Source organism: Nematolebias whitei, chromosome 18 (assembly GCF_014905685.2).
Source record: "Nematolebias whitei isolate Nwh7 chromosome 18, NemWhi1, whole genome shotgun sequence".
Classification (NCBI taxonomy): domain Eukaryota; kingdom Metazoa; phylum Chordata; class Actinopteri; order Cyprinodontiformes; family Rivulidae; genus Nematolebias; species Nematolebias whitei.
In genome coordinates, this window is record NC_056515.1 from 32,121,642 (window position 1) to 32,138,015 (window position 16,374).

The window sequence follows — 16,374 nt, forward strand, 5'->3', positions numbered from 1 at the left end:
AATGTCTAAGTCAGTTTTATAGATGCCGAGATGATATTTGCTGTAAAAGTTTCTGACAGGCATTCACATATAACACAATCCTAGTGCAAAGTTGCAAACAAGGTTGCATGTGATTTTCAACAATCATTTTCAAAATGTGACCAAAACTATGTAGGGTGGAATGTGACAAAAATGCATGGGAGCCATGAAATAAATACAGTGAAATAATTAAAAAATATATATAAAAAAAATAAATCTTGGGCATTTAATGTCATTATTTAAAAAAAAAAGAAGGTACATTTGTTTATTTAATGGGACACAAATTGTGCATTTAAAAACATTTAATGATGTATTAAATAATTGAATTATACATTTTAAATTTAAGGGATGACAAATTTGAGCTTTTGGATTTGTGCACAACACCTGACAACAGGAATTGTAAAAATGGTTTATTGAAAAATTGCTGCTGGTGGAGGTCTGGTTTCAAGAACGGGTCCAATCTGTAGCGACAGGAAGATTAGTAAACGTGGCTTTGCTGTGAAGGTTCAGAGGTTTATTGTGGCAGTCATTCACAGTCAGAAAAGGGAGAGGCTTCTGAGAGTCAGCCTCAACTCCTGAGAAAATTGTTGAGGCTGATGTGAGACAGCTGCAGCAGAGGGAGAGGATCAAGCAGTGTGGTTTTCAGGATTGTCTAGGGCGAAGTCCAGTAGAGCAGGCAGGGGTCAAGAACCCTAGAGCAGAAATCCAAAGCCACATCCAAAATGTGAACCATGAGGTGTAGTTGTGATAACAGTAAGCAGAGTCGGTTTCATGGTCGGAAAGCAGAAACCAAATCAGGCAAGGATACCAGAAGACAGGTGTGGGGGTCATAACAAGACAGGCAACCAGGACTATGGCATGGATGCTGGACATCTATCACAAAGAGTTTGATAATCTGGCAACAAGTGAGTGAGAGCATGAGGCTTAAGTAGGGAGCAGAACAGGTGCATGACATCAAGGCTGATTAGTGTGGAGGAGCAGAGTGGGTGTGGTGCAGGGTGACAGGAGCAGAGCTTAAACTCAGGCATGAGAAAAACAAAGCATGAAGGCATGGGGGGGGGGACAGGAGGGGCAGAAACATGACAACGGGACATTTATTAGTACATTTATTTATTTCATGGTAAATTTATTTATGTAACTGGACATATACATTTATTTATTTCATGGTGTATTCATTGTATATTGTGTCACATACTAACCTCCACACAAAACAGTTCTAGCTCTGTCATTTCTCAATAATAATTGATTTTAAATGTCTGGCATAAAAGGCAGTGGGTGGTATGAATTCCTTCAGAGATTGCCAGGTCTTTAATTTTTAATGTCTTTACTTTTAAACATGTTTATAAAGTTGATGCTTTCCGGCATTTTGACAAGTGCGTCTCGTCTGTTTGTGTCTTTACGCGTGGTCCCACTGAAGACAGCAGATGCTGTCTGTGTCTTTCCACCCACACTTAACTGGAACAAAGTGTTTCCTACGTGACATCTAATTAATGATGATCCTCTCGGGGAAATGGTAGCAGTCCTCAACCCTGAAGAAGCCCGTTCAGAGTGATGAGCAGCCATCGTACAAATCTCTGAGTCTTTCTGTTTGTCATCATAAGAGCTTACTTGTTGCAATATTTGATATTGTCATTAAAATTTAAAACGTTATTCTTAATCACACCCGTTTGAGATTCTATCCATTTAATCTTCAGCTTGCAAATGAAAACGTTATGTAACAATTAATTCACATGTGTAATCACTTGAAAATTCAGGACTGAAATAAATAGATTAAAACGTAATAAATGACTGTGAAATGTGATGTTTATAATTGAAGAGCTTTAGTGCTTTAAACAGAAATGAGAACAGAATTATTTTGATCAACCAAAGCTGGCTGTGCAATCTGAAAAGTGATTGTATTCTAAGTTTTTTTTGTTTTGTTTGTTTTCATCTGCACATTAGTTAACCCACTTTGGATCATTTTGTGTTTGTGTTGTTCTGCTGAACTTCATCATATCAACAGGAACACTGATATATAGGTTGGTTGAGCAAATTAAAGAAATCTGTGTGAGAGGCAGGACAGACCCTGGACAGTTCTCAAGTTCATCACAGGGACACATAGAGTATATATATATATATATATATATATATATATATATATATATATATATATACTTACTCATGCGGCTGAGACAAGCTGGAATGGGTAGCTCAGTCCTCACCTCCTTCTACAGGTGTGCAGTGGAGAGCATCCTGTGCTCCAGCATCAACGTGTGGCATGGAGGCTGCACAGCTGCAGAAAGAAAAGCTTTGCAGAGAGTGGTGAAGGCTGCACAGAAGATGTTGGAGTCAGTCTCCCCACCATCACAGACATTTACACCTATAGATGCAGGAAGAGGGCCACCTGCATCACGAAGGACCCCGCTCACCCAGCACAGACATTTTTTTGCCCCGCTCCCCTCAGGAAGGAGATTGAGGAGCATTAAGTGTAGAACCACTAGACTGAGGAACAGCTTCTACCCTGAGGCTGTTAGACTCATGAATCTCTATTCCGAATAATCACTGTGAAAAAACACATGTTGCTGGTGATCTGTTTCATGTTGATGCGTACTCATCTGCTCACACTGACTCATGCTCATGCTGCTGTTCGACGTAATATTTTTAGGCTATTAGTGCTTAGTAATTTTTAGTTGATGTTTTTCTTAGTTCATATCTTAGATGTTATCATTGTTTTTCTTTTACATTTTATTGTAGGATGTAACTGGGACCTTGTGTACATAATTTTGTTCCACCACATGTACCACATGTGGTGCGAATGACAATAAAGAATCTCTGACACATCCAATCCCTAATTGCTCCCCGGGCACTCAATAGCTTCCCACTGCACCACTTGTGTGTATCCCAGGTGTGATGGGTTAAATGCAGAGAACCAATTTCATCATTGTATGGGAATATACCATGATGACAACATATAGCACTTATACACAAGTTTTATAATGCTTTATAACATAGCTGTTTTTGTTTCATTTTTATCATAATTTCCTCCATTTACTTTTCATTTTTTATGCTTTTATATGATTGTGTACTTATGTCATCTGTGTTCTTTGTGTAAAACAGGTCTCTCTTGTAAATGAGTCCTCGAGGCTCAGTGAGACAAACCTGTATAAAGAAAGGTTGACTTGAAAGTCTGTTCTTTTTGTGTCCTGCTTACCTTCAACAATGGTAGCTGTTTGATTTAACTCTTGCATGATAATTATTTTTGTGACCAGTCCTTCTGCTGCAATATCCCTGATTTGTTAAAAAATGTATCTGTATCTATAACTTATATGGACTTTAATTAAAAGATCATTTGTCTACATGAATGCATTTTTGGAAGATTTTCCACAGTAAGCAAACCTCGACTGTTAGCTTCATTACTCGTAGAGTATGTGACCCTTAACCTGCTCCCTAAACAGGTCTCTCTTGAAAATGAGTTCTCGTGGCTCAGTGAGACTACCTGGATAAATAAAGGGTAAATGAAAAAAAAAAATGTGGGCATGTGAAGATGGAGATTGAGAGAAAAGACAAAGGAAGACAGAAGTTGTCAGAGTGTATTAGGCATTAGTGGGGTTGAGGTTTCCCTCCAAGTCCTGCTCACTTACTGCACATATTGATCTCGAATTCCACAACAAAGATTCACACCTAACCAATTTCATTCAGAGTCCCTGATGTGTTGTATGTTCTCCTCAAAAGAAGGTCTACAACAGCTTTCATATTCAAAACAGATTTATTTGTTGATTTGCACATATTGGAGGATGAAACTGGCACTTCCTTGTGTGTGTGTGTGTCCTATGCTTCGCAGTCTAGCAGTGTGTTTACGAGTTGCTACAGAGTGTTAAGTGGAGCTGTGAATGTGTGATTTGCTGGAAAGGAGATGAAGTAGAGAAATGGACATCATTCTTGTGGGACCTGAGCAGAGACTTTTGAAAGATCACATTTTTTTATGTTTAATGCACCGTTTTCTTTGGGTTTTATGAAGAAAAAGTATGAGATGTATTTTTACTTGTTTCAAAAGCTGGTTGAGCATGTTTCTTTTAATCACTCTTTTCAGGAACTCCTTTATTTTCTTCCACACGATGCCAGCTCTTATGTTTCAGTGGAGGACGTCTGAATCTGACTACCGCAATTTCCGCCGTACACGCCGCACCGCCCTATAAGTCACATCAGTGCATATTTGTCTAATAAAGTGGAAAAATCCATAAATATATTGCTTCGCCGTATACGTCACATCTATTATGCGTCACCGCTAACGTGTCGCATTTGTTGCGCGTCACCGCTGACAACCAGGAAATGTGGGCCGAACCCAAAAATGTGGGCCGGTGTGCCAAAAATTGATGGGCTGCCAAATGGCGGCCACGGGAGCATGCACAGGAGGACTTTAACAAGTATTTAACAAAATTAACACTTAAAAACAATTATTTATTTGCTGGAAATTATAAGAAATGTGTATCTCAGTCTAACATTTGCTTAATAAATGCACTTTGACAGTCAAATCAGCTGCATTTCAAAAGTCAATTCACGGAAGTAAACGAGTGCACGCGACGAGTCACTGTGCAAATGTAACAAGATTAACACCTAAAACAATTATTTGTTTGCTCGAAATTATAGCAAAGGTGTGTCTCAGTTGAGCTATTCCTTAAAAACATGCACTTTAATGGTCAAATCAGCTGAATTTCAAAAATAGTTTTGCTGCTGCGAAGAGGGCATGTGCAGTTGGACCAGCTGCTGCATTTCTTTAAAATTTAACAAGATAACCGCCTATAAAAATTATTTGTTTGCTCGAAATTATAGCAAAGGTATGTCTCAGTCTTACATTTGCTTAATAAATGCACTTTAATGGGTAAATTAGATGCATTTTACCAGGGCGGTGCAGGTGTTTTGACGGTTCCAAGCAGCGAGCAGAATGAAGGTGGGGAGGCTATGGCAGGCTGATTGAGTCGTTAATATCTGGTGAAGATTCTCAGTCATCCAGGGCATGGTAAATAAAAAAAATAATTCAAGACAAAAACAATAAAGTACAAAGTATAGTATAATAAATAAACTCCAGTTGTTTTTGTCTTGAACTTTTTTGAATTAGTCATTATAGCCACGTTTACCTATTACATGATACAACAGCATGCCATACTACTATTACTACTCTGCTACCAGCAAGTGGCTGAAAGTGGCACTGTTCAAATTTTTTTTTCAGTCAGAATGAATGAAAATGGTCATATCTCAGCCAACAAATGGTTTATAAATATGGGGAAAAAATCCCAAAATATGTCGCTTCGGCCTATAAGTCACAGGGCATGTAAATTATGAAAAAAAAAGTGACTTATAGGCTGAAAAATATGGAAATGTGTATTTGCCAATTTCACCTAAGCAAATTACCAAAGTTCATGTTCAATAATCCAGGTAAAAATCCACCAAACCTAAGCAAATTATTTGTAGCTACAGCTGCATTTGAGTGCTATTGACTCTACCAAAAACTAGACTGCAATAAGGTGATGTAGCAAAAAAGTTACACAATCAAAGCCACAAGCAAGCTTATTCACCATTCTGTCTTCCTGCCCTTGTCTGTGTTCTGCCTTGATTGTGTCTCTCTTCAGCATCCCTGCCGTCTCTGCCTGAACACGAAGAGATGAATGAGTCTTTCTGGGTGCTAACTCGCTTTGTTATTCTTTCTCCTCTTGGCCAGGGTTTATCGAGTTCATCGAATGTGCTGATAAATTTGATCATAAACCTCTGAGCTGCACAATCTCTCTCTGGTGCAAAAGGTGACAGAGAAGTATTGGATTCCCTGTCTCCAGTTTCAGGAGAGCATATTGCGTAAAATGTAGAGCGCATCAAAAATATGTAACACTTTGCAGACTGCGGCAGCTCCTCTGTAGTGAATGAAAACCACGCAGAAAGCTTCTTTATCATTTCTGGAAGCTTTGCTTTTTGATTTGATTTCAATCTGTCCAGATAGATAGTCATTTTAATCTGTACCTGAACAACCGAGCAAACAATAACATATTTTTTAAATCAAGTTTTGGCATATCAAGATAAGATATTTTGTTTTCAATACCAGTAAGAGAAATTTCAAAAGGATCAGCTGAGGCCAAGTCTTAATCTGATACTTGGAAGTTTTGCATGCTATTACAGCAGAGACTTGCAGAATACAGACCATAATTATAAAGCTATTAAATCACTGCCAATCATGTGCTTAACATCTCAGTAGAGATCAAAGTAAAAAAAAAAAAAAAACTGTGTTCATGTTGTCCCTCTGGTCGTTTCTTTTATTAATAACAAGGAGAAAAATGCCAAGTGATAGCAATTTTTTATTTACATCTAGAGAATCCCTTTATTAGTTACAGTATGTAGTGTCAGGAGAGTAAGACTTGCAGAATTGTGGCTCCAAAAGGTGATAAAACTTTATATTCTCCAACACAGAAATGGGTTGGTCATCCGAAGGGATAAATTTAGTGACCTGTAATTTTTACCTTTTTGCTGTCGGGTGGAAACATGTTGCCTTTCTTTAGAGTTTTCTCTAAAATATATTGTTCTGTCATGATAGGTGAAAGAGTTAGCTTGGGGAACTTGGTGTACTCAGCCAAATGTTTGGATTTTAAATGACAAAATTGGTGGTATTGAATGTACTGTAGCTGTAATGAATGTAGTTATTGGTTGGTTAATGACCCAAGAGTGCAAGCAGGCCTGCAAGGAAAAGCCAAATATGTATTTATTAAATGAAAACAAGACCATGAACAAAATGGGCCAAAAACCCAGGACTGACCAGGAGTATTGTGTAAGAGGATCTGACAGTCTGAGAGCAATCTGTGAGCTGATTTCTGCTGGGAGGGGTGATTACTGAATGAGATCATTTGACAGGGACAGATAGTAACAGGTGTAATGAATGAGTAGACAGGGGAGCCGGGGAAACATTAGTCATGGGAATACAAACAGGTGACTGGAAAAGAGAAATTTTATATTAAAAATGCTGAACCATGAACTGAAAAGCAGGGATTTACAGAAATAAAGTCCAGGAAAACAAATGAAAACACATCAAAACCTAAAACAGTGACATCATCAATACTGCCACCAGAAATACCTAAATTACAAATGTAGGAAGTATTACAGTGCTTTAATTTTGTATTTAAAATACTTCCATATCAACAGGTTGGCATCACATCAGCTGCTATATGTCAACCTTATTGCTGCTTGGCTAAGGTAAAACCATAGATAACGTGGAGTGTGGTGAGCTACACTGATACTATGAATAAAAAAATGCCTTAATTGGCACTCCCATTCAGTACCTGATATTGGCTAGGGACATCCTTAACAAAGTTCCCATATTAAAATGGCATTTCATTTCATTAGAACATAAAGGTCCACTGCTTATTGGTATTGTCATTTTGAAGGTTCTTTTTTCTCAGTTACTTGTCCATACTTGAGTCATTTCCTGATTCCCTAAACATGGTTAAAAAATATTTTTGTCAAGATATTATTAATATCCTTGCTGTTTAGTGTGATAAAAAGGGCTTTACTAAGCTAATGAAACCAGAACAGTGATATGTATAAAACAAAGACTTTTGCATTATTTGTAACTTTGGCGGGCAGCACGGTGGCACAACTGGTAGAGCTGCTGTCTCTCAGCGAGCAGGTCCCTGGCTCAAATCCTGGTCTGGGGGCCTTTCTGGGTGGAGTTTGCATGTTCTGTCCGTGCATGTGCAGGTTTTCTCCGGGTACTCCGGTTTCCTCCCACAGACCAAAAGCATGCATGTTAGGCTGATCGGTAACTCTAAATTGTCCCTAGGTGTGAGTGAAAGAGTGAATGGTTGTTTGTCTCGTTTTTCTCTATGTGGCCCTGTGATGGACTTGCGACCTGTCCAGGGTGTACCCCGCCCCTCGCACTGTGATTGCTGGACATGGGCACTGGCGACCCCCGTGACCCAAAATGGAAGAAGTGGGTAAAAGATAATGGATGGATGGATGTAACTTTGGCAAGTTCCAATTTAAAAACCTATTTGTCTGTATCCAGAAGTTAAGATATTAATTATTCAAAATGTGTTAAAGTGAAAGACACTGGCTCCTCCTTGAATCGCCACTTTATAGTATTTTGTAGAGGAGCTTGAGTGCCTGAATGATCCTAGGAGCTATACTGTCCGGGACATTTGCCCCAGGTAGGGTCTCCCAAGATAAATTGGTTCTAGGTGACAAGCCAGACAAAAAGTTATTCAAATGACATATATAAACATAAAACAGCAAGGAACTCAGTGTCCCTTGCCTGAATGTTGGTTACTGGGTCCCCACCCTGGAGCCAGGCCTGAGGGAGGGTCTCAATGGTGAGAGCCTGGAGACTGGGTTTCTTACCCATGGGGCTCAATCAGACTCAGCCAGAATGAGCAACATGGACTTGCCTTCCTGTGGGCTCACCAGGAAGGCAGATCGTATGGCAGGAGAGGCCATACGAGTCGAGTGCAAAAGTGCCATGTATTGTAGCCAAAGGCGGGGTCTTGGCATTCTGACCCTGGCTTACCAAAGCTGGCTCTTGTGACATGGAATGTGACCTCTCTGGTAGGGAAGGACCCTGAGCTTGTGCATGAGGTTGGGAGGTAAATGGTAAATGGACTGTACTTATATAGCACCTTTCTATCTTATCAAGATACGCACAGTGCTTTACACTACAATCTGTTTACCCATTCATACAGCACTCTACTATTTTTGTACAAAGAATAATTAATTCTTTATCACATTCATACATTGATGGGACACACATCAGAGGCAACGGGGGGTTCAGTGTTTTGCCCAGGGACACTTCAGCATGTGACTGCTGGTGGAATCGAACCTCAAACTCTTGCATTGGAGGACAACTGCTCTAACCACTCAGCCACAGCCACCCTGTGGTGGTACTAACTAGATAGAGTTGGTCTCACTTTGATGCACAGCATGGGCTCTGGAACCAATCTCCTTGAGAGTGGCTGGGCCTTATTGCACTCTGGTTTCATCCACGATGAGAGACACCAAGCTAGTGTGGGTCTACACTCAGTCCCCAGCTTGGTGCCTGTGTGTTGGAGTTTTCTCCAGTAAATGAGTTAGTAGCTTTCCTGCACCTTCAGGTGGGAGGATGGGCTCTGACGATTATTTGTGCTTATGTGCCAAATGGCCGTTCAGAGTACCCAACTGTTTTGGAGTCCTTAGTGGGGGTGCTGGAAGGTGATCCAGCTGGGGACTTATTTATACTGCTGAGGGACTCCAATGCCCATGTGGGTAATGACAGTGTGACTTGGAAAGGTGTGATTGGAAGGAACAGCCTCTCTGATCTGAACCTGAGAGGTGTTTTGCTGTTGAACTATTGTCCTAGTCATGGTTTGTCCATCTCACAAACCATGTTCAAACATAAGGGTGTCCATAAGTGCACATGGTACCAAGACACCCTAGACTGCTGATCGATGATTAACTTTGTAGTCATGTCATCTGATCTATGGTTATATGCTTAGGACATTAGAGGTCACAAGACAGGAGCTAAGCTGTCAACTGATCACCACCTGGTGGTGAGAGGAAGATGCCAGACCCAAATGCATAGTGAGAGTTTGCTGAGAATGCCTGGCAGAAGAACCTGTTGAAAAGATCTTTAACTTACATCTCAGAGAGAGCTTTAACTACAAACCAGCAGAGGCAGGGGGCATTTAGTCCAAATGGGCCATTGTTGAGGTGACTGATTTGAGCTGTGGCCACAAGGTTGTCGGTGCTTCTCAAAGTGGCCATCCTTAAACTTGGATGAAGGAGGAGTTTGAAAAGGCCTTGGATATAGACTATTGATTGGCTTTGACGAGGTTCTGGCAATCCATCGATCGGTTGAGGCAGGGAAAGCAGCACTTTACCAGCACTGTGTTTAGAGTGTGGGGTGCTGTTGACCTCAACCAGTGACACTGTCAGGAGGTGGAAGGCACCTTCCACCTCTCAGATCTTTTCAGTCATACTGGCATGTCTTTCATGGAGCATGCTGAATAGGGGAACTTTGAGGTTAGTCTATTCCTAACTGGTGCTGAGGTTGCTGAGGTAGTTAAATAACTCTATGGCAGCAGGGCTCCAGGGGTGGATGAGATATGCCCTGAGCTCCTCAAGACTCTGGATGTTGCAAGGCTGTCTTGGTTGACATGCCTTTGTAACATTACATGGACACTGGGGGCAGTGCCATTGGTTTGGCAGACTGGGGTGGTAGTTCCCCTTGACCCAGGACACTAAGAAACTATGTTTCTCAGCTGGCCTGGGAACGCCTTGGGGCCCTCCCAGAAGAGCTGGAAGAGGTGGCTTGGGCAAGAGATGTTTAGGCCTCCCTGCTGAAACTGCTGCATTCACGACCTGACTCCGGACAAACAAAAGATAATGGATGGATGAATGAAAGACACCAGTTTTAATTATGAGTATGACACTAACACCTCTTGCTGTTTTTACTTAGAAAGTTGATTAGATAAAAGGTCTGTCTTCTGTTATAGATGTGATCCCACCATTTTAATGGGGATGCTGAAAATGACCATCAGCAGCATGAAGTGCTATGATGTGGTCAGTCACAATGAAATCACTCTTGACTGCTCAGAACTGTGAGAGGAGGAGAGCACTGGCCTACTTTGAGTCTGATATAATTATGTAATGCTTGAGTACCTGCAGCACCAGCAGCATGGCAACTTCTGACTGTGAATGTGAACCATGGAGCGAACAGACAGGATCTAAACTTCTCAATCCTTTTTCCTCCCCTCCTCCATGCCTTTCAACTTAATTTCATCCTGAGGTTCTGCTCACCTGGCTGCTTTTTTAGGACTTGATTGACAAATCTGTCACTCAAATTTTAAATCCTGTAGGGCTTTTTTATTCCTCCTGCAAACATTTTCTCACTATCTGTTGCTTTCCCTCACCATTCCAGGTTTCTTCTTCCACCCATTCCACTTATCCTCTTCTCCTCATCAGCTGCCAGTGCCACAAACCAAATGGAGGGTGACAGTATACAGCTGTGGTTTTGTCCTCCAGACAGCATCTTACAGAAAAGCTTATCTCCACACACTCACACCCACATGTACTTACTCACACAAGAGAGGACGGGCAGGTTCGGCACTAACCCGAGACTGTCTTTTCTCTCATGTAACATCTTTAGTGTGAAATTTTGCCATACGGCATACATACGTTACACACAGTCAGACATAAAGTCATACTGTATGAAAAAGTTGTTTCATCATTGGATAAGTCATTAAGCCTGTTTTTTTTTTTTTTTCTTTTCAGAAAGGAAAGCTCCATGTGGCCTTGCAGGAGAAAAACCGTCTGAACCTCGAGCTGGTTGACCACCACCTGAAGTCATCCAAGTATGATCAGGTGAGACTTTTTTTTTGTGTGTCAAGGCTGTCTGCATTCACACCATCATTTTCTTTTCTTTTTAATACATTTTTTCTGTATGTTTTTAGAAATCTAAGTAGTTCTATATACTTAGTGTTATATTAGCCATTCATATATTAAAAATTCAACTAACTCCAGACAAGGGTACTATGACTAGTACATTTTGAAGGTTTTAAATTTTATAAATATTTCCCCATTTCTCCGAGCTTTTGCTATTTTTATCTTTAAGTTATGCTTACTTATTTTTATGTTTTAAATCGGATTTTACCAGTTAACTTTTAGCTTAGAGACAATCTATGCTGCCAAGAGTCAGCATGGCCACAGACATTCCCTCCCATTCTGCCCAGCATCCATTGCACCTGACCTTGACAGACCTCTCCACAGGTGGTGGACCAACGTGGTTGTGGCTTCCTGTCCTTTCTTTAGGCTTGGCTCAGCTGAGCCCCAGAAGCCAAAGCTCAACCAACAGGTGCTTGCCAGAGAGCCTCCCAGTAGGTGCACCAGTTTCCTTTATTTAGGTGAGGTTTCTTGATGCGACTGTTGTTTTGTCATCAAGGGCTTTGAATCGTTCTTAGTCTGACCGCTCTCTCGAGGCTTGTTTGTCAGGGGAGATCCTACCAGGGGCTAATGACCCAGACAACATAGCTCTCAGGATCACAGGGGTACTCAAACCCCTCCACCATGTTAAGGTGGTGATTCTGCAGAGGAGACATGTGTGCCTTAGGTGGAGGATTTCAAGTATCTGGGCATCTTGTTCAAGAGTGATGGTAGGATGGAGCAAGAGATGGATCATCAGATTGGGGCCCTGCACTCAGTAATAAGGGCATTACTTTGGTTTGTTGTGCTGAAGAGAGAGCTGAGCCGAAAGTCAAAGTTCTTGATTCATTGGTCTGTCTATGTTCCAACCCTCACCTATGGTCATGAGGTTTGGATCATGACCGAAGGAACAAGATCCCGCATACAAGCAGTCAAAATGGGCTTCCTTTGCAGGGTGACTGCGCTTAGCCTTTGAGATAAGTTGAGGAGCTCCGTCATCCAGGGGACGCTCAAAGTAGAGTCACTGCTATTCCCCATCGAAAGGAGTCTGTTGAGGTGGTTTGGACATCTGATAAGAGGCCTCAATGCCTCCCTAGAGATTTTCCAGACACGTCTCACTGGTAGGAGGCTCCGGGGAAGATCCAGAAGTCAATGGAAGGATTGTGTATCTGGCCTGGCAACACCTCGGGGTTCCACAGAACAAGCTGAAAAATGTTGCTGGGTAGATGGATATCTGGGTTTCTCTCTGTTACCTCCACAACACGATTACTGATAAGTGGTAGAAGATGAATAGCTTTTAGGTTGCCTTTTGATACTTTTATCAAACTTTTTGCTCATTTTACCTAGCATTTTGCTGCATTTAGTTTTTAGTTAGCCTTTTGCTACGTTGAGCATTTCGTTAGCATTTAATGACTTTCTAGTATCTTGCTTCTTTTATCTTTTATCTGGGTGTTTTCATTTTAGCTTTCATCTAGTGTCCTGGTTTTTTTGGCTTCAAATCTATTCTGTAATAGATTTCAGCAGTCTTTCAATACTCAGCATTCATATTGTTTCTTCCAAAAATTGCAATTTATCTTGTTTGATGTACAAATCATACATAACAAGGGCACACACACACATCTGATGGTGACTAATGGTAGACCAGATGATTTCCAGTGAGAAAAATCCATTTTATTTACAGCCTCTATGATTTAGAAGCAACATATCACATGTTTACTGTTTTATAAATGGTTCAGTGATATGTTGGAATCTGATTCATCTCCACAGATCAATACAGCTGCAGCGGTGTTATCATCTGCTCACAAACAAGAGCATTTGCTGCTACTTCTTCATTTTATTATTTTAAACAATGTGTACCAATGCCACTTTTTTTCCACAATGTGTATACCTTATTGTTCTACTTTTTAAAATTTTTTTTATCCGTTACTTGGTCGTTTGAAAGGTGGCAGGCAATATGCATTCCTTTAAAGAATGCTAGGCCTTTATTCTTTATGTGTGTTCCAGAGCTCACTCTTCATCAGATTTCACATGTGAGAAAACACTGATGTAGGAAGAGAGACAGTGACTGACTGTGACTGGAGGCAATTAGTTGCCCTGGCTTTAATAGTGACTTTCACAGGCTGGGGGGGGGGGGGTGTTGACATGTGTCCAGGAGCTCTGCTCAGAGCTCTTGCTCCAAAAATGATGCCATCTGTGCACTGACAAGGTGGGCACAGAGATGAAAATGAATTAGGGGGGCTGAAACCTTGTTCAGTCCTGCCAGATTTACAGTATGAATGAGGGCTGCTGGCTTGTAAGGCCAATTGTTGGAAAGGCCCGGGCAGAATGTGCTGAACTGTGCAAAGATGATGAATAATGAAAAAGGCAAAAGACAAAGAAAGACACTGAGTATGTGAGAGGAAAAAAAATGACTGCGGCAATATTACTACACAAAGTTATCAAAGAAAAGAAACTGTCCAGATGACCTGATTGACCAATATTGTATTTTGTACCTGGACGATTGAGCATGAACTTTGACGAGGTTATTCATCAGAGACATTTTCAAAAAGAATATAAACATTCATTATCCACCGCCATAAAAGGCAGGCATTAATATAACTGCTTGTGACTGTGTTTGTGTGAGCATGTGCTAATTTGTCTGTTACCAAAATATCTTATGAACCAGACAGATTTTAATGAAACTCTCAGAAATTAATCATTAGATGTGCAACTATAACGGATTACCTTTTGGAGTTAACCAAAATTAAGATGGCTGCCACATCTATTGACCTTAGCTAACACAAAAATGGCTATAACAGCCAATTCTTTAGATATTAGCTAAAACTTATTGTGGTAGTAGCTGAGAGTTATCCCCAATAAATAGTCAGAGCCCTAACAAATTGTGCAATATCTTCATTTAAATTTTTGGCATGGACAAGGTGCATTCTTGTAAGAAATTATTATTATTATTATTATTATTATTTTTAAATCACCATCTTGTTTTAGGCTTATTTTAGTTAAAAAAAAAAAATCTCAACTGCTTTCATATGATAGGATCTTGTTTAACTATAAAGACTCGTTGTATTTATATATTGTAAGTTGTATTTGCACGTTATGTTTTTCCCTTACCTTTTAATTTGTGTTACTCTTTGAGGTCAGACAGCAGTCACTGTCCAAGCTTAGACTACTTTGGATTAAAAACCAACGAAGTGGCCTAATTGTAAATAGAAATATATATATTTGTTTACAGCTGTAATAGTTTCACACATTTTTCCATTTATATAATTGACTTTTAAATGTGTGTTAATGGTCTTGCTCCAGAGCCAGTGAGCTAAACTATTTTAAAAGCAGCAGCACTGGAGCAGCAGCAACACAAGCAGTTTATGATGATTGTAAACCACAGAAACCCAAAACATCATTTAGATAATTTCCTTTTTTTTGTTTTAGGGTTTTCAGAGTTGGAACCGTTTGCCAATGCTAATCAAAAACTATCAGATTTGGGAGGGTTTTTTTAATGGTTGTGTGGCTAAATGTCACAACATGCTGGGCCTTTAAGCGTCATGAAATAATTTTTTAATACATTTCTTCAACTTTTGTTGATTGTTGTGTTTATGTTATTGTGTGAATGCTTAAGAAGCTTATTTTGCTTATTTTTGTGCTTTTTCAACAAATCATAAATCAAAATAATTAATTAATTAATCAGGCACGGACCAGTGGTGTGACCACTTAATTTGGACCTTTTGGAATCTACGTAAGACCAGCAAAGACTCGAGGCAGATAAAATTCTGTCCGTCTTCAAAACAAATGTTGTTTATCTGAATTTGGCTCCCTCGGCTGGCCTTGCAGGCCACCTTATCTCAATTCGCCTGGAGGCTTTGTAATCTGACGCTCTGTCCCCCTCATTCTCACAGAGGGAGTCCACGATCAACCAGAGGGAACCAGCTGAATAAACATTGCGTCATCATTTCAGGACTCTTGGATTCTCACTGGCGTTGTCCTTGGCCATTCCCCGACACTCCTCGAGAATGTTTACGGATCCCACCGGAGGGAACTGCTGAATATTCCATCCTTATCAGAAATCCTACAGTGCCCCTTGAGCGTCCTTGGACACTCTCACCACCCTTGTCGTCTCTCCCCCCGCGGAACGTCTACATCACCATGTGCTTCTATGTGCGTTTTTTTTTCTTCAATATCAGAGTCTTTCTTCTCAGCCAAGAAGTAGGAGTTTGATAGGATTTTTTTTTGCCTCCTAATCCTACATGTGTCACTTTCACTACTTTTTGTCTGCCTGAACAGATCTCACTTGTAAATGAGTCTTCGAGGCTCCGTGTGATTTATCTGTCTAAATAAAGGTTGAATGGAAAAAACAAAAACATTCAGCTCGTTCAGGAAAAGGGTGCTACGACTTTTGGAATTGCTGCAACTTTAGCTTTTTGAAATATTTAGCCTTTTCTGCCACGTTTTTTCCCCTTGAGCTCATTTTCCATCCTTCAAATCTTTAGATCTGTTTACAACCTTTTACTGCTTCGTTCACATTTTGTTCTGGTTCAGCTTCTTTCAGCTTCCTTGTGCAAATTTAAACTTATTTTCAGCTACATTCTGCTAATTTCAGCCGTTTTTTTCAGTTGTTTTGTGCTCCTTTCAGATTCTTTCTGCTAAATAGAACAATTTTGTGCTTCTTCAAACTTCTTTCTGCTAATTTCAATTTATTATGCTTCTTTTAGATTATTTATGCAAGTTTCAGCTTTTTCTGCTATTTTGGCTATTATTTAGCTGTTTAATGCTAATTTTAGCTTTCTCAGCTAATTCCACATTTTTTGCACTCATTTCAACTTTTTTCAGCCTAATTCAGCAAAAATGTGCTCTCTCCACTTCCTTCTGGTAATTTAAGCTTCTTTCTGCTTTTATTTAGCCACTTTTTTCAGCTGTTTTTTTCTTCTAATTTCAGCTTTTTTCATAAAATTTTTACTTCTT

General features: G+C 40.1%; 1 protein-coding gene across 1 annotated transcript in view; it reads left to right on the forward strand.

Moving 5' to 3' along the window:
- The window catches only part of rimbp2a (RIMS binding protein 2a), an 89,998-nt gene that overhangs the window by 34,984 nt on the left and 38,640 nt on the right, over positions 1-16,374 (forward strand). Inside the window, exon 3 of the mRNA XM_037691758.1 lies at positions 11,275-11,364. Within this exon, the coding sequence (XP_037547686.1) occupies positions 11,275-11,364 (90 nt within the window). The remainder of the gene's footprint in view (positions 1-11,274; positions 11,365-16,374) is intronic.